We start from the raw sequence: 24,109 nt of genomic DNA on the forward strand, positions 1-24,109 counted from the left end.
GTCTTGAGTCCCATCTGACTCAATAACTGAGACAGCTGTCAGCTTGGACCGAAATATCAGCAGGCCTCCGCCATGAAATCATTTCAGAAATAACTGTGGAATAACCAATGGAGCGCAGTAGTCTTTGATACATTACGTAATAATGAACTTTGGATTAATCGCGACGGTCTTATCTCCTTGGACGTGCACTGGCATCGCATCTGACATTGTCGTGCGTGAATTTCAACTTCATCAATACGCTGCCACCGCGGAGAAGATTGAACTTTCAGATAAAGTGATCAGCAGTCGAATGGTAGTCACTAATACAGAGCGGGATGTTTAGCAGAAATAGGTGAAAAAAATATTGTTGTCTAAACATTTCCTTTGTTCAGTTGATACGGCATCAGGCTACTATTGCTTACAGCCTCCAATTTGGACCCGAATGACTAAGTTAGGTGATATGAAGAGTTTCCTCGGGGCGCTCAAAGCAACAAAACTGCTGGTCGAGATTTAGTTCAACGAACGTGAACCGACATGGGGTGGCGACCCCAAAATTGCAATATGCTTGTCCGGTATTTAAGGTAGTACCATCATTCCTGCTTTCCGTTAGGATGCATACCCCGAAAATCGCCAGAATTTAGGGACAGTCACGAGAAAGTCAATAAACAGAGTTCAATTTAAACTGGATTTTTTTTTTATCCTCGTCCCTAAAGGGACGACTCTCGCGGCCTTTAAAAACCTTAGTCCTGGCCCGCCTTTCTATGCACACACTAGTCAGTTTGGGACACGTAACCACGATGCACATGGGCATCTACGTATAGAGTGACCGAGGCCAGTCGGGACCGGCCGTGGCCCCAAACGTTGCCCGGCGCCTTGTCTGGTCCGGGCAACACCCCACGCCGCGGCTGCAGCCACGCTGTTCTCCACCAGACGTGGCCATCAAAGAACCATCCATCACATCAACTTTTATTAAGGCGGACCCGCTTCCTGGACTCTCCAGGCGCTGCTGGCTTTTGCTTCGTCGTTCCCTCTTCACATATACAAAGCACTACGCAGCTACCTCCCCCTCCCAAAGCCCTCTTTCTTTCCTGACAGCAAATTGGCCACCGCCAGCACCCAGCAACGGAAAGAGCGAGGCACCAGATGGAGCCACCTACCCTCCTACTTCATACTGCCCTTCTCTTTTCTGATGGTCCCAACCTGTGAATCTCACTCAAGCGCCAGTCTATACGTTTACTTGGTTCGTTCATACTGCTTCTATATACTTCTCATGAGTAGAAGTTCATAGTAGAAGTTCGGGAGTTCTCTATTATTTTCTGTGATCATTCTTTTTTCGCACCTGTAGCGCTATCTAATAACGCAGCCTAAAGAATTCTAGGCGCGAACTAAGTCAGTCAAAAAGTTTAATGCCTGCCAGTTTAATATCTTAGGTTCCTTAAGCTGTACTGTCTGGTGTCAATAAAAGTTCAACGGCGTTATTGTGTCAGTCACGAATTGCAAGTAAGCAAGCGAATTCTCGATGCTTTGAGTATATTCAAGCGTGTTTACTTCGAATACTTGAGCTCAGTAACAAACTTAACTTAAGCGCCGAATTTCTTGCTAAGTGTTGCGGCCCGAGTATACTGGCGCAACTTATAATAATACTAGACATCATTCGTCGGCATAAACACACCATTTATAAAAGTAACAAAAGGTGGAAAGTAGTTAGCCCTTTTCATTCACTGCATTGGCAGCACGCGTAATTTCTTCCTAGTTCCCTGACACGTGACTGTTTCAAGCCTGCCACGAAAGTACTACGTGTCATATTAGCAACTTGTATGTCCCCGTAAATTGCGCATAACGAATGTGTACTTGCATGTTAACAATTGCTTGCACTATCCATCTTTTATAATATATAATTACTGCGACTGTTAGCGCTCCTTATTCACACTGTTTATACTGCTCGGTGCCGTAGTTTTAGCCTTGCTCCCTGCACAAAGCACCACGCTGCAGTAATTTTTATTTAACAGTCGGCTCTATCCTTTTTAAGCTTTGCGACATGCACCGGAAAACAATCTATCAGCTAAGCCTCGTGAATGCAGCCGTGAAAATCTTATTTAATCCCTACCACCAAGACAGGCGGTCGCTTATGCCGCAAACTCAACCGGGTCAGAGGTTCAGATCGTATTACAGAACGCCGCGACTTCTGACACCAGATATTCTGCCTGATTCACCACACTCTTATCAGAATTATGAGTGTTCTAACGTAGATGCGTAATTTTGAGACCGACTAGGTATGCTCAGAGCCTCACATGTAATGTTAAGCCTGTATATATGTACCAGTTGTATTTTAAGGCGAACGACTTTCTAGGCCCCTGAGTGTGCGCAGAAAGTGTACGGTCCCAAAACCTGCCCACGCCTTCTAGTGTCGTAACTAATAAAGATAGGAGGAAAAAGAAGGATTGTATTAGATATAGGAGGAAAATAAAGAAATCGTTTAAGTATAGCTTGAACCTAGTGATAGAGATAAAGCTGTGAGGGTTGCAGCAAATTTTTCTGCGAACACCTCGATTTAATGTACCGCAGTCACAACGTTCGAACGAACCTCCTAGCAACTCGCTGTTGTCGTTCACCTCGATCAACTACCGAGTTATTTCTCTTCTTCTTCTTCTTCTTCTTCTTCTTCTTCTTCTTCTTCTTCTTCTTCTTCTTCTTCTTCTTCTTCTTCTTCTTCCTCTTCTTCCTCTTCTTCTTCTTCTTCTTCTTCTTCTTCTTCTTCTTCTTCTTCTTCTTCTTCTTCTTCTTCTTCTTCTTCTTCTTCTTCTTCTTCTTCTTCTTCTTCTTCTTCTTCTTCTTCTTCTTCTTCTTCTTCTTCGGTGCCACGCCGACGGCTTGAAAACCTACCGCAGTGTAGCTTTCGCTACAAAATACTCCTAGAACCCAAGTTTGATTATTATAAAGTGGTTAACTACTTAGAGCCAGGAAAGTCAAATTGCGTCGAAATAGCGTGGACGTCGATATAGCCACGGCGACGCGCAAACATCGCGGGCGTGAGAAAAGCACAAAAATGTCAAATTGGGTTAGGACCGCCGGGCTTGTGTCGAATTAGATCAGAAAAGTGTAATTAACACTCATTAATGCTCAACATCACCGAAAAAGATATATCTTGGGAAAAAAAAAAGGCGAAAAAGGTGTGTTGTGACATCAGCCGGAACACGTGGAAGCAGTGTGATTCTTGACAAGAATAATAAGTGTCTAATTAGTAGTCAGTAACTAATAAAAGACACAAAATTTCTAATTACTAAAAGGAAGCTTCCTTAAGAGTCATCAAATGCCTCCAAAGTGCGTTTTCTTATTTTAGTGGGTTGAGCAGTCATTCTGCGGAAATATATCTGTGCTTCTCTATATCTCTGAATTTTATATTTATTCTTTACATTAGTTACTTATTCCCACGCACGCGCACAAATTAAAGCAGCACACTGACACAACGCATTGCAAACTGACCACCTACTGCGTTTTCCAAGAAACCCGGAGTTCTTTAGAGCAAGCTTCCCATTGCACTGATATCTTAAGGTTTTGAAGCGATTTTGTGACCACTTTCCTCAGCTCTCCTGGAAAGCTGTAATTCCTAAACCCCCCTTAAGCACGTGTAACTATTCTGAGCCCCTAACCTCGGCAGTTCTTTACCAAGACCAAGAGAGGCGTATTTAGGATACATAACAAGTAGCATCGACAATTCTGCTTTCCTTAATAATTACAGTCGTTTGTGAGCAGCAGCTAAATATAGCATCTTGAAGTACTCCATCTGAGAAAGAAACAAATCAAAACCAAAAACCGATAACAAAACTAATAAGCTGACTGACGCTCTAGAACCAAACTCTGCAGTACCGTTTCCTGCGTTTCCCGACTTACAACGTCTTCTTGCGTACAGCGCTCCGAGGGGCAATATATACGTTCCCGTTTAGTGGGTTGAATTCTATTCATCACGACAACCGCGCTTGGGAGTTCCAGTCCTGTGTGCGGATAGGAGAAACAAAAGGAAGAGAACAGCAGACCGCCACAGCCCTTCGCCTGTAAACAAGCATTCGTCGTAAGGCTCGCAGAACCTGGCTTCTTGTTTCCTGCTTCTGAGCCGCATTCCCTGCCTGCCTCCCGCTCCAAGTGCGTGTTTCTCGAAAAGCGTGTCGCCCGAAGGGACGAAGAAAAATCCCGTAATGATGGTCTTGTTAGGCGGGCGTGCGCCCTGTTGGTGGTTCGAGAGCGGCTAAACACAACAAAGGGGAAAATATTCGGTGCCTTCGAGAGTTGGGCTACGCAGCAGCGACGCACTCCCGCCTCAAGGTCGAGACGTCGCGCACGGTCGTAGTACTCGGGTAGAGTGGAGTCACAGATTGTCAGGAAGTTCGAAGGATGAGGAGTGCCTCTAGAAAATGGCTCGCGTCGCAAGATGTCCTACGGATAAAAAGCTCCCTACCTGAGGGCGACGCTCTGACGCGCGTGAAGCACAGATGCAAGAACAAGAGGGGTGCCTTTCTCTCGGAGCAGACGCGAGACAAGAAGGATGGTGAGATCCCTTCGGTAGCCGGATATAGCTCAAAAAAGAACAAAGCGGAAACGCCGCTCAAAAAACGCCCTGCAACCATTGACGTTCATCGTTGTCATGACGTATTGGTTGATATTGTCACGTAGTGGTGACGAGGTCGACGACACAAATGAAGGGTCGATGATTGCACTAAAGAAACTCTTTATTTGGGCTGACTTGCACCCGCAAAAGAACTAAGCAACTCGGCGGCGGCGATAGAAACAAACGCGCTCGTCGATCGTCGAACAAAGAATGCTCGTCACACTCGTCAACGCTCAATTTAAAGGCTGCACAGAACAATGTAGATAACGTCGCAAACAGCTACCAGCACGAGCTGGAACATTGTGGAAAGACACTCGAGTGGCCGGAACCTTCGAGACAGATCTCGGTGCATCTTGCGCTACAACAAAACTGATAAAGGTGTGACTCGCGACATCGAGCATTAACAAACAAAGATTACGGAACTGATACGCCGTCCAGAATCAGAGTGATAAGGCCGTGTGGCGGCGGCTGTTAAAAAACAACAGATACTGTTTTGAAGGTTTCGCGGCAATATTATAGCACGTGATCACCGGTCCCTGCAGAGTGTCTCCGTAAAATGCGACCAGCCGTGAAGTCATGAAAATCGGTCTACGGCATTGGCTAGAGGGCCTTATTTCAGGGGAATTTGTCGCTACAATCTTGAGTTGCATGCGAGTATAGCTTTAACACTGTAACGCAATGAAGCATACCGCTCATTTCAGATGAAAACTGTGGTACAGAAACGCAGAAAGCTTTGTAACATAATGAACACACTTGTAGTCCTGTTTCTTTTCTCTTTTCTCTCTGAAAACAAGCTGATTGGCGCCGAAACCACATAAAAAAGAATCACAGGCTTAATACGGTTCAAGCGACCTGAGATAACTTTCTCTTAATATGATGCAGGTGTCATTATTCTTGCATGCCTTAAAACCGCAACATGATCAGGTGTGAATTTGGTGGGCCGTTTCTCTTATATTCACTAATGCACCTCTTTAACGGCGTTAATGAGGAGAAAACGATAATATGCGGGGACTGTTATTCCTAGCCAGAGAATGAGGTTGGAGTGAGATCTCAATCGTATGTTGCGTTATGTTTATTTTTTTTCTCACACGTAATGCGTGTGTTGCCTGAAAATGATTCTTTTTTTAATTTTTCGCAAGCACATATCCTGCAATTCTAAGAGGTAACGTCGCGGCAACTTACTTACTAGCCCCTCTTGCCTATTTTGTGGCCATTAACGGTATATTTACTCATAAAATGTAATGAATCACTCAACTATGGCGAAACGGAAAGAAAATGGTGTTGGATGAACTATTCTTAGAAAACAAATGCAGGTTCGCTCAGCACACCTGCCGCCAGCGAAAAGGAACAGCAAAGCACACCACGCATCAAAGTTTTAACACGCGCGAGTGACTCAGGACCAACATATGAGCGCAAAGGCTATCGAAGACGTCGTCAGAACGAAGATAAAAACAGATAATCCAGACAGGTGAGGCCTGCAAATGACGCCCACTAGTCGGACGTGGGTGGGAAATTTCGTGTCAGGAAAAGGCGGGGCTCACCGACGGGTTGCATATTAAATAAATAAAAAAAAAAGCGAACAAAGAAAGTTGAGGAAATAAAGAAAACGGAGAAAGGGGAAAAACGAAACGCAGGAGAAAGACTGCTGCCAACCCGAATGCCTATCAAAGTTGCCGAAAAGCAGGCGCAGAAAGAAAGAGACGAGATTACCCTGTTAGCAATAAAATTCTTAATTGTAGAGATCAATAAAAACAAGCAAATACAGTTATTTGCCCCCACCCCCTTTCGTTCAATGGCACAACATGGATAAATATCGGGACTTTCGGCAGATACTCAAGATCGTGGGCTGAGTTCTGGCTGCTGTGCCTCGACTTCAGTACAAACAAAATGAAGAGCTCGTGTAGTAATACCCTAGTGTACGTTTACTAACTATCAACAATCCCAAACTATTCAGAGCCCACTGCTACGGCCTAGCGTTAAGCTTCGACATATAAAGTACACAGTTTTGAACACGAAGGAAAGAACCGAAATGATCTGAAAAAAAAAAAGATCTTTTTCATTTAATTACATACAGCGCATAAAAATATCTGTTCTGTATGCACTCGTATATTTAGTTTAACTGGTTTCGGTGAAATTATTGCTAAACGAAGGCTGTAAAGCTGAAAAAGAGCCAAGCCGATTAAAATGTCTGCCGAAGAACACCAGTGTTCGATTCATTACCCATTGGTGCGTCATGTTGAGGCGCTTGCTGGCGCGCCAAACAATATATCTTGTGAAGGCGACATAGGGGCCACATACCACTAGTAGTTTTCTTCGTGATGGTTTTCATAGTGTATGTTCTGCATTTTGTGCTCGTCGTTGTATTCATGATGGTTTTCATTATATATATTTCAAATTCTATGTTCGAATTAATTGCGCTAAATGAATGTGCGCTATTGTGTGCCCATTTTGTTGCATTTTTATGAAAATGAAATGAAAACTTTTCATCTTCTTTCTTCACTGCCATTGCCTCAAGGTGTCAGGACCTCAAGTCAAGCAGTTATTACAATATTTAGACATGACTAATCCTTTGTAATAAAGGAAATAAACTTGAACTTGAGTTTTCTACTAGTTGTTCTGTCTTGTCCTTGTGATAAATACATAAATATAGGTTAGGTTTATTTTTCTTATCACTGTTTACACAGCTGCATAAGTAAAATCGTATTTTTTCGAAAGACTTGCGCGCGTTGGTCGCGTCGGTATGATCGATGCTTTCGCACCAGGTAATCGATATGTGGTTTTAAAAATTCCGCACTTGTTCCTTTTTGGAATCGTACCAAACAATATGTCAGCATCTCATTCTTTCTCTGATCCGACTTTGATGAATCCAGTGATCGTAAAGTAATGACACGAAATCTGTCAAGAGGCTTTGATTCAGCACGTGTAGAACATACAGGTACCAACACGAACCACATTTACCTGCACTTGTTTATTTCTTCGCTATGATTAACAATTTTATTCGAAATAAAGCGGCCTTCAATTTATATTGGAGACAAAGCCCTGACTTCCCGCTTAATAAATGGTTCCCCGTCTAATTGCTGACGCCTCTCTTCGCCGTTAAAAAAAAAAAAAGAAAAAAAAGCAACGCGTCACCAAGGAGGCCCCTGGGAAACAGGAGCTGCGCAGAGGCAGAAACGGGGCGTTGCCGCTTTGCACCTGTCGCGCGCCGCACTGAAAGACCAGGAGCGCTGGACGATGTGCTCCAGTCACGGCAAAAGCTTGTCAATCAATACCCGAGGGAACCCTGCCTCGCTTCACATTTCATTTGCTTCCTCGCTTACGGTGGCTGTTCACTTTGTCGGGGCGTCCACTTGATTTCTTTCGCACTTTTATTTTTCTCATGGTGTTCACTCTATGAGCCGTTCTATTAGATCTAAACGACGTTGACGTCGTAGTTTGTCATAACCCAGAACACTCAGTTTCACTAGCTAGTAAACGATAACAACTTTACTTTACTTTACTTTACTTTACTCTAAACCAGATGAATCATGCTACGGCTGCCCTGAAGAAACTCTAACGTCTAATCCAGCTGGGCTCAATGTTTATTGAACTTCAGGGTGTGGTTCTTTTATAGTGATGCAACTTTGACTGCAGCTCACTCACCCACCCTCTCGAAGTTATTTTCCTTCCATTCATTTGTTTTTGCTTATAAGCCCTCATTCTCATTAAACTTTCACATCCGACAGGTTCAGGTTATTGGATATGGTTAACTAAGCGAAACTTAGTCATTCCACGCGATGTCTGAAAAGCCATTAATGTACCTTTGTTCGAACACACGTTCTCTTTGGGCTTAAGAATGATTATTATGAAGACAACATACCAACATATACTGAAAATGAGTTCTACAAGGCGCTCGGAATTACTGAGCTTCGAGTAAGAAAAGACACGCCTGCATAATTCATCTCCTTCATTACATTTCGAGGCAAGGAAGAAAGCATATAGATAGTGCGATGGAAGTCATGCGGCAATCTTCATTAGCATATTGAGTAGCGAGACCGCAGACCTACCTTGAAAGGGAAATGATCCTTCATTCTGCATTGGATACGTTTTGTAAACTGACGCGTAGTCGTCCAAAGTTAAATCCAGCGCTGCCACCGCGTTTCAACTACAAAACTGAATCTGAATTAGCTAAGTTTGTCAAATGCGAAGTATTTACGATAGCACGGCACATTTCATTCGTCTTTCGGTTCGAGGCTAGGGTTTCAAGGTCAGGCTTCAAGCAAACATTGCAGAAATTGGTGATTGGAACACTAGGTAGAAGGCGCACTATAAACTTCTTGGAGCGCCTAACGAAGTATTGAAGGGACGGCAAGAACAGGAATGCCCATGGTTATCTGCATGGTCGATCACGTTATCAAAGTGAAGGCGACTGAACAGAAGGTGTCGCGTGCGTAAATGCAGCGTAAGTTGATTTCCCGCGTAAGTAACGTTCAGCGCTCTTTACGAAATGCGTGCAGATGAGCCAGCGTAATACTTCAGCTGACTCAAATGACGTTTCGGTTCATCCTTAGCACGCGTAGAACTTGGAACTAGAACCTATAACTTAGAACCTATATCCTATATAGAACCTATATAGAACCTATATATAATAGAACCTAACCTATAAAGAATCGATTAGAATATAATCAATAAGATCTTTATAGAACCTAATCTAAGAGTATTTATACAGAACCCAACTTATATAGGACCTACATCCAAGAACTTAGAGCTAGAACCTACATCCTTAGAACCACAGAACGAAAGAAAGTTATTAATCTATCATAAAAGGAAAACATTCGGAATATGGGGGTGGCAGGCGAGCACAGCGATGCAAATGAAAACTCGCAACACAATAAAAAGATAGGCTTGCGTCTCTGTTAGAACAATTTCGAAATAAATATATAAGAAGAAATAAATCTGTTTTCCGATGCACGGAAATAACGCACAAAAAGAACGCGTGTTCCCCTCTCTGTGCAGCAAAAAAACCTGTCAAAACACAGGTGACGCGTTGTGGCTGGTCCACAGGTGTCAGAATGGTTTTCGAATGAAAGTCACGTTCCCAGCTCCAACCCGCTTCACGCCGTAGCAGAAATACGAACGACGCTTTGGCGAATACGGAAACGTCCTTTGTCTCTCCACACTATGCGTCGTGGTGAAAGCACCCTGTTTTGCGTTCCTGCTCTCTGCACTTTTTCCATTCTGTTCTCGGCTTCTCTTTCTCTCTCTAGTGAGCTGCGCGATACAAACGTGTTTCCCAGCGAGGCATGCAAGCGAACGAGGCAGGGAGTGGGCAATCGTTTTTGTTCAAACAACCAGGAATTGGACCGTGCAAGCTGTTGCCATGACAACGACGCCACAACCACTACCGCTGACTCCCGCGCGGCAACGCTCTCGCACGTCACGGCACAACGGTTTGGAGACAGAGCAGGGTAACGACAAACGCGCGGAAATGCGTTAAGGCAAGAATTGAAAGGAAACTCTTAAACAGAAAACCATAAAAGGATGAATAGGGGACAGAGAAAGAGATAGAGAGATAAACGGAGTCAAGTCATTGTTCTTCCGCACGAAAAACAGCGCCACACCGGCGACGCGCGGAATGAACATTTCCGATTGCTGACTAATGTTTACGTGGCAGTGGTAATTTCGTTAATTTTTTCGTATTATCAGATTCCAGAAGAAAAAGAAGCAAAGAGTCCCAAAAGCAAAACGTTCGGATACAGCGAGTAGTGACATCGAGGTTTACATAAGTGACGCTTTCCTTTCATTTTATTATGTCGAAACGAGGTAGAAAAGGCGTTTCAAGCAAAAAGCCGCATACATCAAGAGATGAGATGCAAAAAGGTATCTTAGACACAACGGCGTATCAAGCAACAACGAGATGCTGAGTTTTCCTTGAGGGGAACTCTGCGCGGGGGGGGGGGGGGGGGGGGGGGGGGGCTAAGAGGGAAGGGGATCACATACGGACAGAAACGTTTTTTTTTTTCTTTTACCTAAAATACATGACATTTTTTTCTTTCCCCACACCTCTTTTCAGTGCAACCTCACTGAAGCTGACATTGTGTCCCGGTGTCCCATACGCGAAATAGGCGCCTATGAAAAAAAGCTCGCCGAGCGCCGAGCGACGAACGGGTACAAAAGCGTCCCCCACTACAAACACAATTCCTCCCTTTTTCTCCTTTTCTTATCCTCAATCCCGAGCTACAAACAGCCTTTTCCCATCCTCGGTTGCAGAGAATACGTATCCCGGGGCAACCACGGGACACAACACGAGCGGGCGTCGAGTCCCAAACGTTCACGCCCTCCAAACACACACCTGGCCAAGCCAGCCGGACAGCCCGGCAGGCTAGCGAGCCTGAGGGCACGGCGCCGCAAACGGGACGAGGTGTAGAAGGAAGAGAGAAAGAGGCGGAAGGGAAGGAAACGACAGCGTCTAGCGGACGACGAAAGCGACGGACGAGAGAAGGAACCAGGGAATGGAAATGGGGAGAAGAGGTAGGAAACGACAAACTTCCAGCGAGGCGAGAAAGCGAGGAGAAATGAGGGAAGTAGGTGAGGAGAGGCGACCGTCCAACTTGCCGGTCCCTCGCCAGGAGCCGCGAGAGAATGAGCGAAGAAATAACTGGGACCAGGGCAGGCTGGTCCCCATTTGCATAGCCAGTGCGCGGAGAGCTCCCTAGTACCGCGTCCCGAATCGGGACGCGAGAGCAGCGTCTCACTCTGGGGCGATGGCGAAGGTACCACTGCTACCTGCTGCTGCCACTGGTGGCTCCGCTTGTGGCGAAAGCATTCCTCTGCCTCTGTGTAATAGGCTCTGCTTCCTACCCTCCCTTCCATCACTCTGTACCGGCAACAAACTGTACTCCCCCTCCCCCGCCCTCCCCCCTCACACATACTTCCCTGCTTGTACAAGCCTAACCATTGATTCAGCAAGGCGGGCCCGGGGCGGAGCTTGCTAGGGGGCCGGGTTTCACGGCGCCTGCGCGCACTCCGGACCCGGGGCCGCACCGACGTTGGAGCGCCCCACAGTCCGGCCGCCGGACCGGTTCCCGCGCGGTCGCCAATTGAGCGCTGTCTTTTGCCTGTAAAGCTTGCTTTGCTGCACTAAGTAACAATATGTAACAAAGCCATACTTGCAGGACACGCTCAACTTAGTCACAATATAGGTTCATTAAAACGCTTTTCGAATGAGTATTTTGATTCAAGCCGCACGTCGCTGAAGAAATAGCGTTCTTCGTCTTCTAGCGCCGTGCTAGAGCGGGGATTTTTTATTGCAAGTGAAAGCTTTCCCGCTAAATAAAATAATACTCTCGAAAAATTTTCCGCAAACGTCCCGCGTTTTTTAGCGCGCACATATGCACCACAGATGCAATATAAACGGCGAATAAGATCATAGAGCTGATTTACATGCGCTGATGAGTGATCCAGGCTCTCGTTCTCGCCAACACTGCTTTTTTTTTTTCTAGTCCGAACACGTGTAATGCATCACCGCTACTAACCTAGAGAAATTATTGATGCCTCTTCGAATTTTTTCTAATCAATGACTCTGCACGCAATCACGCAAGCACTCATGAGACCGGGAAGTGCGCGATGAAAAGCGGAGCCGGTAGATATCAACTACCAAACCTTCAACGTTCGTTTTCTCACTTTTAGTCATCGTCGAACTTAACACCGTTTTAAACCGCTATCGACGTATTGCAAAACGTTGTCCCAATCTCGTTCTTCATCACATGCAGCGAGGCATTTACAACCATGCAGGCATCGAAGATGTCACACGGTGCTACTCCGAATCGTCTCGCAAAGTGCCCTAAACCCGTAAAGCTAACAGTATTTAGTTTATTGTTGAAGATTTCACTCCTTAAGAAACCATTATCACAGGCGCTCAGAGGCGCACACTTAGTACTGTTTGAAGCTGACTAAAAATCACGCGCAATATAGTACTCCTCCCGCCGCTCCTGGTTCAAACCCGCCGCGGGGCAAACGCATTCGTAATAATCGTTCCGTGGCTATTATGCCCGATGTTGTTGCCAGGGCATCCCTTCAAAATCGCAAACCTGCGTTCATCATCCCTCTTATGCGAGGATGTTTTGTCAAAACAATAACAAAAACGTTTTCAGGTCGTAAGTCAGCTGAAATATCAAGCAATCATAAGGAGCCTTGTGCGATGATCCGCTAAAGCATGCGTGATGTGTGCCTTCCCACCTGCATCATCGACAAGGCACACTACAGAAACAGTGCGTAATGGTGCGTTTTCTCGGTACGTCTACTTAGTTTCAGCGGGCAACACTGGTGTCAAGTGTAGTAAGCAGTGTACATCAGCAGCGGCATGAGTGGAACACGGGGGGTGCGGGCTCTGCGGTGCATTGAGCAGGCGCATGCGGTGAGTCACGTGGCTGCTACGAGGTGCTACCGAGCCATATGCAGGATGTATATATAGAGAGAGATAGAGAGATGTCGTCCTTCTCACCAAAGGGTAAGGAGTTAAACGGCAAATGAACGTCGCTCATGTACGTACCTAGAAGGCAAGCAGAGAAGAAGACAGACAACGGAGATAGGGTTAGCACAGTGAGACCCCGCGAGAGACAATCCCTAATTGCTAGAAACAAAAAAAAAAGGACAACGCGCATCCTTTCGGGCTAGGAAGAACGCAAAAAGAGCTACCTGTCAGCTGCAGTTTGTCATAATCGAGAACCAAACCTAGTAATTAGATGCAAAACTAAGCGCTAAATGTATAAATCAATAAAGTTATTTTTACTCTCGAAATGGCCCTTCGTTCAACCGTATTCCTGTATGCTCTTAACCTCGAAAAAGCGATCGCGTTCTGCCCCGCGCCATTGCGCGCTTCGCCGTCTTTGTATTCGGAGCAATACCAAAGCCAGTAATACGCACTTACTGCCGTTTTCGGTTCCTTTTTTGGCCGAGAAGGATTTCTTTCAGGTTATCCTCCGAAACGGGAGGATAACTCTATCTGCCAGAAGTGTCAATTTCTTTGAAACTCCACATGGCCGCTGGTTGGTTGAAGGACTAGTCCGGAGGTTTTTCAACGTTCGCATATTCTGGTAAAAGTTTTACTGTAGGTTTTCCTCTCCATCTTGACACATTCGACAAAACCTGGGCGCCGTGCGATAATTCTTCGAGTGCACTCGATTTTAAGATGTGCAGTTTTCGTGGCTTTAGTTAAGATTATTTTTGTTGGCAACACTGCATTTGTAACATCACAAACATTATGTTCTCGTTACTGTATGCTCTCAGCGTGATCGTAATAATTCGGGGCCTGCATTAAGCCATTTTAGGTCTTTTTTGCGCTCAGTCATGATTTCCAGCCTTTTTATTTTCCAATCCCCAACGCGCGTGCTAGTGTTTTTTCAATACTGTATATGACGTCACCATATCGTCAACTGGACGTCGCATCTGACTATTAAATCAGTTTCGGTTTGCCATCTTTTTTCATTTTAAAAACAGCTTTAATTGGAGTTTCAAAAAAACGCCTGTTTTGTGTCGTTACCGATACTGCACGGAATGCCTACGCTTGGTGCATTCAAAAGTCTTGAGCAAAACAATCACGCTGTCAATGGTTCTGTTTCATATGTGACCTCAGAGTTCGTTAAACTAGAACGGCACAGTTTCTCCAGCGCAAGCTAAGCCGAGCATCCCATTAGATCGATGCGAATGAATTAGTTTAACAGCTGAGTAGTAAGAGCAACAATCTTGCTGGTAATAAGTGACACTACACAGAGAAGAAGCGGCCGTTTTTAGCATTCGCTGCAATACCAGCGAACTCTCCATCATAACATTCCTTTTGTGCCCTGAGGCAACAAACATCGCAAAAAAAAAAAAAAAACTCTCAGAGCTGCAGAAAAATCTAATATTCTTTTTCAACTGCGACTAGAGGTAGATCTGAATTATATGTGAACATGAGGCGCGGCCACTTCCTATTATTATGAAGTACTGTCTAAGCAGACTGCGAACTTGGGAGATTTTAATAACGCGGACTAATTGAAGTATATTGAGGATGAATAACGGCAGATCATACCTTTTCAGCATTTTGAGCTTTACAGTCTGTACATGAGTCTCCTTCAGGGACATTCCGAACTTTACAAAATATTCCGAGAGCGCGTGCTATGAGCGCTGTCGCACACATTGCTGCTGCAATGCCTCCTTTATTTCAATGCGAGCAACGTATTTCGCTTCAGAATTATCCCGCCGTGACTCTACACAGGTTGACCTGCCGCGGCGTGCAGTGGTTACGGCGCTCGACTACTGTTCCTAAGGATGTGGGATCGAATCCCGCCCGCGGCGGTCGCTTTTCGACGGAGGCGAAAAGCTGGGCGCCCGTGTGCTGTGCGATGCCAGTGTGCGGTAAAGAACTCCGGGTCATCTAAATTTCCGGAGCCCTCCACTACGGCGTCTCTCATAGCCTGTGTGGCTTTAAGATGTTAAACCCCACCAGCCAAACTCTATACATGTTCGTATGCAGGTCCCGATGTGGCGCTACTAATGATAAGGAGCGTTTTCTGACGTCACAGGCCAAGTTTCTGGCATCGTGAAACAAAAGCTTGTTCATCGCTTCCCGCGCTGATCAGTTCGATGGTATCTCGGTTCCTCACCTACCGAAAGCCGATTATCTTGATGGCACCGAACTGAAGGGGGCATTGGTTACTTTGTGCAAGAGGGCTTGCTTCAAGCCCGCAAGGCAGACTTCACCGATTAATACACATGTGCTTTAAAAAGCGCGAACCATCGAGTTCAGATCGATAACAAAATTATTGCCGTTTGCCAACTGCAAACTGAATACGGAGCTGTTTTTCACAACCAAACCCGCCTGCTCAGGTTACAAAGCTTTCGCCAAGACTTGGTTTTTCTCTATGGACGTCCTCTAAATTGTGTTGCTTTTCTTCAGCCTGTCATGCTTTAAACACCACAGCTATATATTTACAACTATATTTACGAAGTACAAAAAACAAACGTATTGCTTTAGTTCATAGCTTCACTTTTTATAAACTTCAAATGTCCTGCAAGCTTTGCACGGCCTACTCTGGAGAGAACTCTTCCTCGATCACTACCTTTTTTATTGTATGGTACTTAGGAGATGGCGTCGAAGCCTTCAGTGTTTGGTGGAGCTCAGCGCTCCATTTTAGGCTATCGCCGACATAACATGAGCATAGAGTTAAGCATTCACGGTTAACTATGCAACTATCTCAACATGATGCTGAAATTCCCATGAGAAAATGCTTTCTTCAAGACCTTGAATAAGCCGTAGTCCAACACGTTCTCGAGGAGCACAGGAACATTGCAAGACATGTTCAGTGGACACTGCAAGTCAACACTGCTACCATACCATTCCCGTGTTTTTTTTTTTTTTTTTAGGGAAAAAACAATTCACTACGTACCTGCATCTACAAATAGCAAACATTCGCGACGGCACTATAATATATCTAAATAGGATGTTGGAAATGACAAAAGGGAGCTTTGCCTGTTGCACGTCTAAGAGCTCTGGATATTTTGTCGCGAAATCTTATTTCAGCGGGTACGAAAGGAATAAACGCCTTAGAACGCAGAGTACATAACAAAAACATTACAGAGCGGAAAAGTAAGCTCTCTTGACTGACACAAAGAAACAAGTAGGACCATTCATCTAAAAAACCTCTTAGCGAGAAAAAAAATCAATCAATCAATAATCATTATCATCATCATCATCGTCCTGACCATGCCCACTGCAGGCGAAGGCCTCTCCCATATTCCTCCAAATAGCCCGGTCATGTTCACTACACCTACTTGACCCCTGCGAATTTACTAACCTCATCCGACCACCTGATTTTCTCTCGCCCCTGCTACGCTTTCCTTTCTTTGGTATCAATTTTGTTACCCTTAGCGACCATCGGTTATCCATTCTTCGCACTACAGGTCCTGACCATGCCCATTTCTTCTTGATTTCAATTTCAATTGATTTCAAAAAATCAATACTAACGTCTGAAAATGCAGATCCACAGCAAAACAGAGAAAGGTGTACGCTTTTCGTAGAAATTCTGGCGGTTACAGAAAAGTTCAACCTTGCCTCCGCATCTAAATACTGCCGTATCTTATCACAAGTTCGAATGAAACCAAGATACCTCAGACGACAAGTCTACGCGACTGGCAATGCGAAAATGTAATTATCATCTGGAAATGCGGTTTCTAATCGATGACAAGATGTTGATAGTAAATGTTATGCAATCAGTCAGTGGCCACTGTCCGCATCATAGTTGATGGCGTGCAATACTTTATTTAGTCCACTGTGTTTCCAAACACTGCTAACAACGCCAAGTTCTAATACCCGTGCTACACGGACAGTTTCAACTGCCGTTCAGTCGGATGAACGCTCAGCTTTTCAATTGACGTTGCACTGAACGGCAGTAACCTGTAATTACACGGAACATATTGCGAAACTCAGTTGTGTCCAAGAATCATGTGGTCCCGCCACGCGCAAACAAGTTTGATCAAAAAAAGTGCTTTAATTTTCATTATAAATAAATTTATACAATATTTGCACGCTTTATTGTTGCATTGCACATTTTGCGCACGATGTTTCTTTCGAGTACGCTACAACTAAACTCGACACAGTGCCAAGTCAATTGGTGCCGCTTCGCGAGCTTGCGTTTTGAAACTCGTTTGAGTAGTTAAAGTTGCAGCTGTGGATTACGCTAGATAGGGCAACAAACTTTAGTGTAATATGAGATCCCATAGCGGTTCAAAATGCTGCCAGTTCGACCGGTGCGGCGTGCGGTTCAACTGCGACTGCCGACCTCAGTTGAACTGAAATCTCAACTGCAGTTGAGATTTCAACTGCAGTTGGCGCTGTCGTGTAGCATCGCTAACTGCCGTTCACTTCAACTGACCACCAACTGAACTGCCGAGCGCCCATGTAAAAAGGTTTGAGACATGAGCGCCGCTTTGTCATCGCAACTATCATTCACTGCGTTGTCGTCGCATGCAGAACCCCACGGAACATTTTTGCGAGGAGAGAATGGTTTCTGCTCTAACGTGGATAGTTGAATAACCGCACTAGACATTGTCACATCAGTAAAAAACGATTGAAACATCGCGCGGAAAGTGAAACCTGTAAAAATAATTGATAAGTTCAAAATAGTGACCATTCTCTGTTCCGCTGAATATCATTTTGACACACGTGCTCAAAAAATAGCAAGTATATCGTGGAGCTCTCGGCGCTTTTCGACTAAACAAGTAAGGCGCTCACACGTGATTATTAACTAACCTGCTTTCCCAGCGTTCCCTGCGTTCCCTGCGTTCCCTGCGCTTCCCTGTGTTCCCTGCGCTCCCTGTGTTCCCTGCGTTCGCTGCGTTCCCCAATGCACTATTTATTGAGCTCGCTGCGCAAGCGCTTGTATACAAACTTTGCTCATGTCTCTTTACAGACCTCTACTCTGTTCAATGTCCTTGCCTGCCGTTCCCGCAAATCTCTTTTTTCTACTAGTATAGTAAAACCAGTCAAGTTAGAATGTCCGCGTTTAAGGACGCATCACCATGAACTTAGCTCTTGCATAATGTATAAAGAAATGCGTTTACGTTTTATGTTTGCTGTGTTTGGTTGTTTTTTCTACCTAAAGGTCATGAATTGTGACGACTTGCTGACGAACGATCCCGATATATCATCGTCGCCTCACGTGATCAGCGTGTCTGACATCGCGCTCTGCCCTATCCGCCGCTATATATTAATTCACAGTGGCTGAGCAGCTATAGGAAAGCAGCCGCGCCTGCATACTTGGCAACAAGACTAAGTTAACAAAAAAGTGAAATCTAGATAAGTATGCATCAGGTCTTCGAACCAAATCGCAGGCGCTCGTTTGGAAATAAATGGACTGCTGATGAGCGCGACCCTCCAAAACACACGCGCTCCTTCTTCTACTCGCTCCCCCTCCCCCCGGTGCCGAAGGAAGCCCTTTACTTCTCATCATCCCATCAGCGTCACACCGGTTTCTCTACTTCTTTTTTGTTTTGTTAGCGGCGTTCAACGCTCCCTTTTTACTCAGCCTCCCAACCCCTTCAAAACTGACGACTGCGTGCCGATCAAGATACAGTGAGGAGAAGAAAAAAAAATCGAACTAATAAAAAAAAGAACCTTAACTCGAGGGCAACGAGTCTTCTTTTTCACAGCACGCACTCCACCACAGCGACGGTGATCGCGTCGGTGTCAAGGAGACGGCGCGCACGCGCGCATTTAGGGAATGGGGAAGGAGGTGGGGAAGAAGTATCCCCTGCTATTAAGAAAAAAACAAATAAACAGCGTAGCAAAGCCCAAGATATGCGAATGCACGGAGCGAGTGGATTGAGTGAAACGGAGAGGGGAAAAAAAGACAGAGGTTCGCTAGAGGAAAAGTTTTTTTTCTCTGCTCCCATTCTAATTTCCTTTTGAAAGTGGCGAAAAGACGCACCATATTTCTTAACCGGTCACCCCCATCCCGCACCCTCCTGTACCCTTTTACCCAACTGATGCCCTCAGCGCTCCTTTCCCCTCCCTATCTGACCCTTTCACTTCGACTGTACTTCAATATTTTCATGAACACACACGCGCACAAAGTAAAATAGGTGAAGAAGTAGGAGAGGGGTAAATGAGCGTGAAAAAGCAATGAGTTTTCTTCAATTGCCTTTATTATGCCTTTTTTATTTTTTTCTCTCATCATTTTCAGAGTTGAGCCTTTCGTCGAATAGAGTTCATTGTTCGCAATGGGAACGCGTCGGAGATGGATCGTCCTAATTGCGCCCGCCGCTGAAGGCCTGTGGGAGCGATGCGTTCGCGTAGAGCTGGGAACGAATTCAGGTGGTAGATCCGTTTGAAACACTCACCCCATACGAAGGTATGACGGTACAAAAGCGCGATACTATTAAAGAAAAAATATAAAGCGATGGTTTGGAAGGTGCGAAGAGTGGTCGTTGAAACTCGTCTATGAAGCGCTGTTCTATACAAGTAGGAAGGATTCCCTTGGTTGTCTTGGAAGCCGGCATTACGGTATAGCACATACAGGAAATAGTATTTTATTGAGCGAGAAGGACTGGTTGAAATTCGTTCGTGAACAAAAGGTTCGAAGATCTTTTGTTCTCTCAGCTCTCATCAAGTCTATCTTTATTGAAGCTGGTGACACGTGCGCAAAGTGCTTGCCGTCAGCTAAGCAGGACAAAGTAAAAAATTTTGGCTGCCGCCGAAACTTGCACTTTCGGAGGCGCCGTGTTAGCGTTGGAGCTTTAGGACAGAGCAAACCAAATCGTTAATAGGAGGAAGTAGAGAAAGAGAAGATTGCCAAAGTATCCCCGCATCGAAAAAATCGAAGCAGATACTCGTGGTGGTATACGCAGCTTCAAACAAATTAGTTGTGGTTTAACTCTCGCTAACCCTTGTTGAATTGCGATGGCAATGGCGGAATCTTTTTTTGCCTGCTACATTATTCCCCTATCACACCCTATCAAGTAAGGTGCTACATTATTGGGGACATTAAGCTCATCCTTTAAGAGCATGACGCGAGAGCGTAAGCTACCAGCACACATATAAGTAAGAAGTGTTCAATGCTGCGGAACCGAATGTGGAGCGAAAGCATTAGCTGCGGGTGACCGAGGGTTCTTCGTCTTTTTTATCTTCTTCTTCGTAGTCTTCTTCTTCGCCTTCTTCGTCTTCTTCTTTGTCTTCTCCTTCGTCTTCACCTTCTTCGTCTTCATCTTCTTCTTCGTCTTCTTCTTTGTCTTCTCCTTCGTCTTCACCTTCTTCGTCTTCTTAGTCTTCGTCTTCATCTTCTTCTTCGTCTTCTTCTCGGCTGTTCAAGGTCAAACGTAGCCCTTCCCGGGACTACGCGACGGACCGAAACCTGGCGTAGTATTGCTATCACAATAAAACCTTAGTAGACACTGGCCGGAAACACATTCGCAAGAATGCAATTGGTGCGTTGAAATAAAGACAAAAACCATAACAGGCAAAGCGAGCACCACACGAGCGCTGGCGGTCATCTCGCCTCTTGCGGTTTTCGCCCTTGTCTAACTCTTGCCGTTTCGCCTTCCTGCAGATATATTTCCTAACGACCAGACTAATATACCGCAAGCCTAAGCTTCATAGGTAGAAAGTGCACTAAAAGAGATGCTACACATTACCGTGACCAGAGTGCACGGCGTCGCAGTGATATGCAAACAGCGGTGTGTTTCTGCATTGCTTTTTTTTCTCGATGCGTATGAACCCCCCCCCCTCCCCTTTTGCCTTTCGAATAGGTGTGCTCTCTCTTGCAAGGCATTCAACATAGAGGAGACGACTGTCATCTACTCACTATTAAACGAAATGAATGAATGAATGAATGAATGAATGAATGAATGAATGAATGAATGAATGAATGAATGAATGAATGAATGAATGAATGAATGAATGAATGAATGAATGAATGAATGAATGAATGAATGACCAGTCAATCGATAAAGCTGTATAATCTAATGTCTAACGGTACTTATAACCCTTGACTTCATGATAATACTTCTGCCGCTTTCTAGCACTCTCAGTACACCTCCTGCCTGATCAAGGCTTCTCGCGTTTATATTATTATCTGCCAAAGGCCGACGCACTACACTGCCAAGCTCTAGACAGCTCCGGAGAGTTTGACCGCCCGAGGCGAACTGCCCAACTTAATCCACGCTCACAGAAATCACCGCAAAGCTGCTGCTCTCTCTCTCTCTCTTCGTCAAAAATTTAAACGACAGAAACGAAGACAGAGTCAACCAGTACGCGGAAAGCGAGGATGGGGGAATGAAGAGGGGAGGTCAAGAATCAGAGATCGCTCGCCGACGCCTTCCACGCGCGATTCGTACGACACGGCATGCGTGTTGATCTTTTACTCAGCGCAAGCCTCGACTCCCACTACCCCTCTCTAAAAACCTTTCCAGGCACGACCAGCGCCCCCTGCTTCCAACACCCTCGCCGTCTTTCTGACGAAGAGTGCGTATAAATGCTTCTTTACTCCGACTCTCCGCCGCTTCAGCAATCGGCGCCGGGATATAAATGTACACACACACGAACAGGGTGCCAGTGTATAGAGTGTCGTTTATACACCGCCGGTTGGGCTCAGGGGCACTGAAGCGACGGCTGTTAATCCGGTTAGCCGCGGCGCCGGGTCTCGCTTTCCGATCGAGGGCGCTGCCAGCGTTTCTTCGTTGCCGCCCCCGTCACCTTCCCTCGACTTGTAGAATCCTTTCTTTCTCAACTGATGCAACCCGCCCCGGCAGACGGAGGCTAGCACGCTCCTATAGCCATGGGTTCAGGCCGTCAAACGGCGACGGCTGTTCTGATTCCTTACACACAGCCTTCGGGGAGTTCGTTAGCGCTGGCGGCCCGAGCGCGCCGCTGGAGTAAGCACTGTTCTTTTCGCACCTTTTTTGAGAACCCTAACAAAGATGGAAGTCTTTCAGGCGTTAGAGCTACGGCTGGAGTTCCGTTTGCGAGGGCATATATATATATATATATATATATATATATATATATATATATATATATATATATATATAGAAGGAAGGACAAAGTGAGCACACTGTACTGAACCCGTGTTTTCCCATTGTCCTCCACCGGTTTGACACATCTTCACCGCCCTCCTGGCCGATTTGTAATTTGCGCTGATTGATTCCAAGGCGTATGGAAATGCACGAAAGGAATGAAATAACACTGAAAAAAGCTAGTGTCGTCGTGAAAAGATGTACATATTGGATTTGAATGTTTCGCTTTTTCGAGAGACGCGCTGCAAAACATCCTACATGGAGAAGGAGCTATTGAACTTTAACTCACAAATATGCTTGATAAGCTAGTCCAGATGAGGAAGATAAGTATGAAGGGAATGCGCATTTATCGAAAGGGCAAGCTCAAGCTTACACACTTACCTTCTAGTTAAATTTTATCGCTCAATGCATTTACCTGCCCAGAGCTAGGGTACACACGCATTCTTGTACCCTATACTTCAGGGTGCAAGCGCATTCTTGTACCCTCTACTTCAGGGTACAAGCGCATTCTTGTAGCCTCTACTTCTGGGTACTAGCGCATTCTTGTACCCTCTACTTCAGGGTACAAGCGCACTCTTGTACCCTCTACTTCAGGGTACAAGCGCACTCTTTTGCGTCCCGTTCCACCAAAACAAACGCGGTGTGGTAGTTAGCTGGACCCGCAATCTCTTGTTTCGGTTCTCGCAAATCGAGTTCACTGCCTTCATTCGGTTTTTTTTTCCTCATCCTTTCCAGAGTTGAGCATTTCTGAAAACTACAGGCGTCTGAAGGCATCAATGCCGTAATCATTTCGGCATAGAGGTTATAAGCGCGAGGGGCCTGCACCGCAAAAGCATTCCCACAAAAGCAGCATCTAACTCTCGATGCTGAACACAGGAAGTTATAAGTATTTAACATCACCGGAATGTGCAAATAAAAGTCAAGCTTTCATCGTTATAGGCGGGGCAAGTCAAGTCAGGAGGAAGAGATCATCGTTATAGCAGTGAACCTTCCAAGCAGTGAGACAAAGCTAGGGCTGCAGTAATATCGTTTTTAACGCGCCTTTAAACGACTGGACGTTACAGTTGTGGCTCACAATTGTGTGATATTCGAACTGATTTCTGCGCTGTTTTTTGGCTTTGGTCCTTTGATGGAATGACGGGAAGCTCTTTGCATATGCATGGCAAAGCCGTTCTGGTGCTCTTCTGAATGTTCAAAAGTTGCGGTACCTAGCTTACGCAAAAAAAAAAAGAATCGAATGCAATACATATAATCATGTCCCATAGCGGTAGCCAGCAGGCCTCACGCTTTCGAGTCAAAAGCTCTTGTCAACTTTTCGGCCGTATAAAGCCAAGCCAAGCTTTTATCCGTACTTCCCGCGGCGCGAAGTCGAGACGCTGTCGCAGTCCACACAGGAAGTAGAAGATACAGACACGTGACACTGGAGTTCAGAGAACTAGAAAGCGTGGTACAGGAAGGCCATCTTCCTGGTGCTTGCTTTCAACACGAAAAGAAACCTCTGTCGATGTAGGGAATCTGTGAGAACTGGCACACCTGAGAGAGGCGAGTCGATGTCAGACCTTACTTCGGTTTGCGCCGAATGAGAAGAAGAGGAGACGGACGAATGCAAGGGAAGTGAAGGAACAAAAAAATAAAATAAGCGCAGCAGACACGTGCATAGGCCGCTACCGAAACGCTAAGGAAACGCAACGCTACGTGCGTACAGGGTGCGACCCCGCGCGCCGCAACCCCCGCCGCCCTCGTCCTCCCATCTACTCCGCTCCCTTTTGAACCTCCAGCATTGCGAATGTAGGCAGCCGAGACACGGAAAACGCCTCAACTCTCACCCGCCGCTACGCGCTTCTTTGGGTCTTGCTATGAGAAATGACAAGATGCGCACGGAACAACCGGCCTGGATGGTGTCTGAGTCTACGGTGTAGGTTTCGATAGAACAGAATGATGGCTGGAAACATGATCCACGTCCCAGAAGCTTCTTTCAAGCAAAGTGTCAATGCGCGTGTA

General features: G+C 45.6%; 1 protein-coding gene across 2 annotated transcripts in view; it reads right to left on the reverse strand.

Annotated features, from left to right (window-relative positions):
• The window catches only part of LOC146181844 (uncharacterized), a 163,022-nt gene that overhangs the window by 54,140 nt on the left and 84,773 nt on the right, over positions 1 to 24,109 (reverse strand). The window contains exon 3 of one of the 2 annotated variants that reach the window (XM_084575559.1): positions 13,065 to 13,112. The exons of the other annotated variant lie outside the window; for it this stretch is intronic. Within the exon in view, the coding sequence (XP_084431685.1) occupies positions 13,065 to 13,112 (48 nt within the window). The remainder of the gene's footprint in view (positions 1 to 13,064; positions 13,113 to 24,109) is intronic. 2 annotated transcript variants of the gene reach the window in all.

Source organism: Amblyomma maculatum, chromosome 8 (genome assembly GCF_055883805.1).
Source record: "Amblyomma maculatum isolate TAMU_Amacu chromosome 8, ASM5588380v1, whole genome shotgun sequence".
NCBI classification, from domain to species: domain Eukaryota; kingdom Metazoa; phylum Arthropoda; class Arachnida; order Ixodida; family Ixodidae; genus Amblyomma; species Amblyomma maculatum.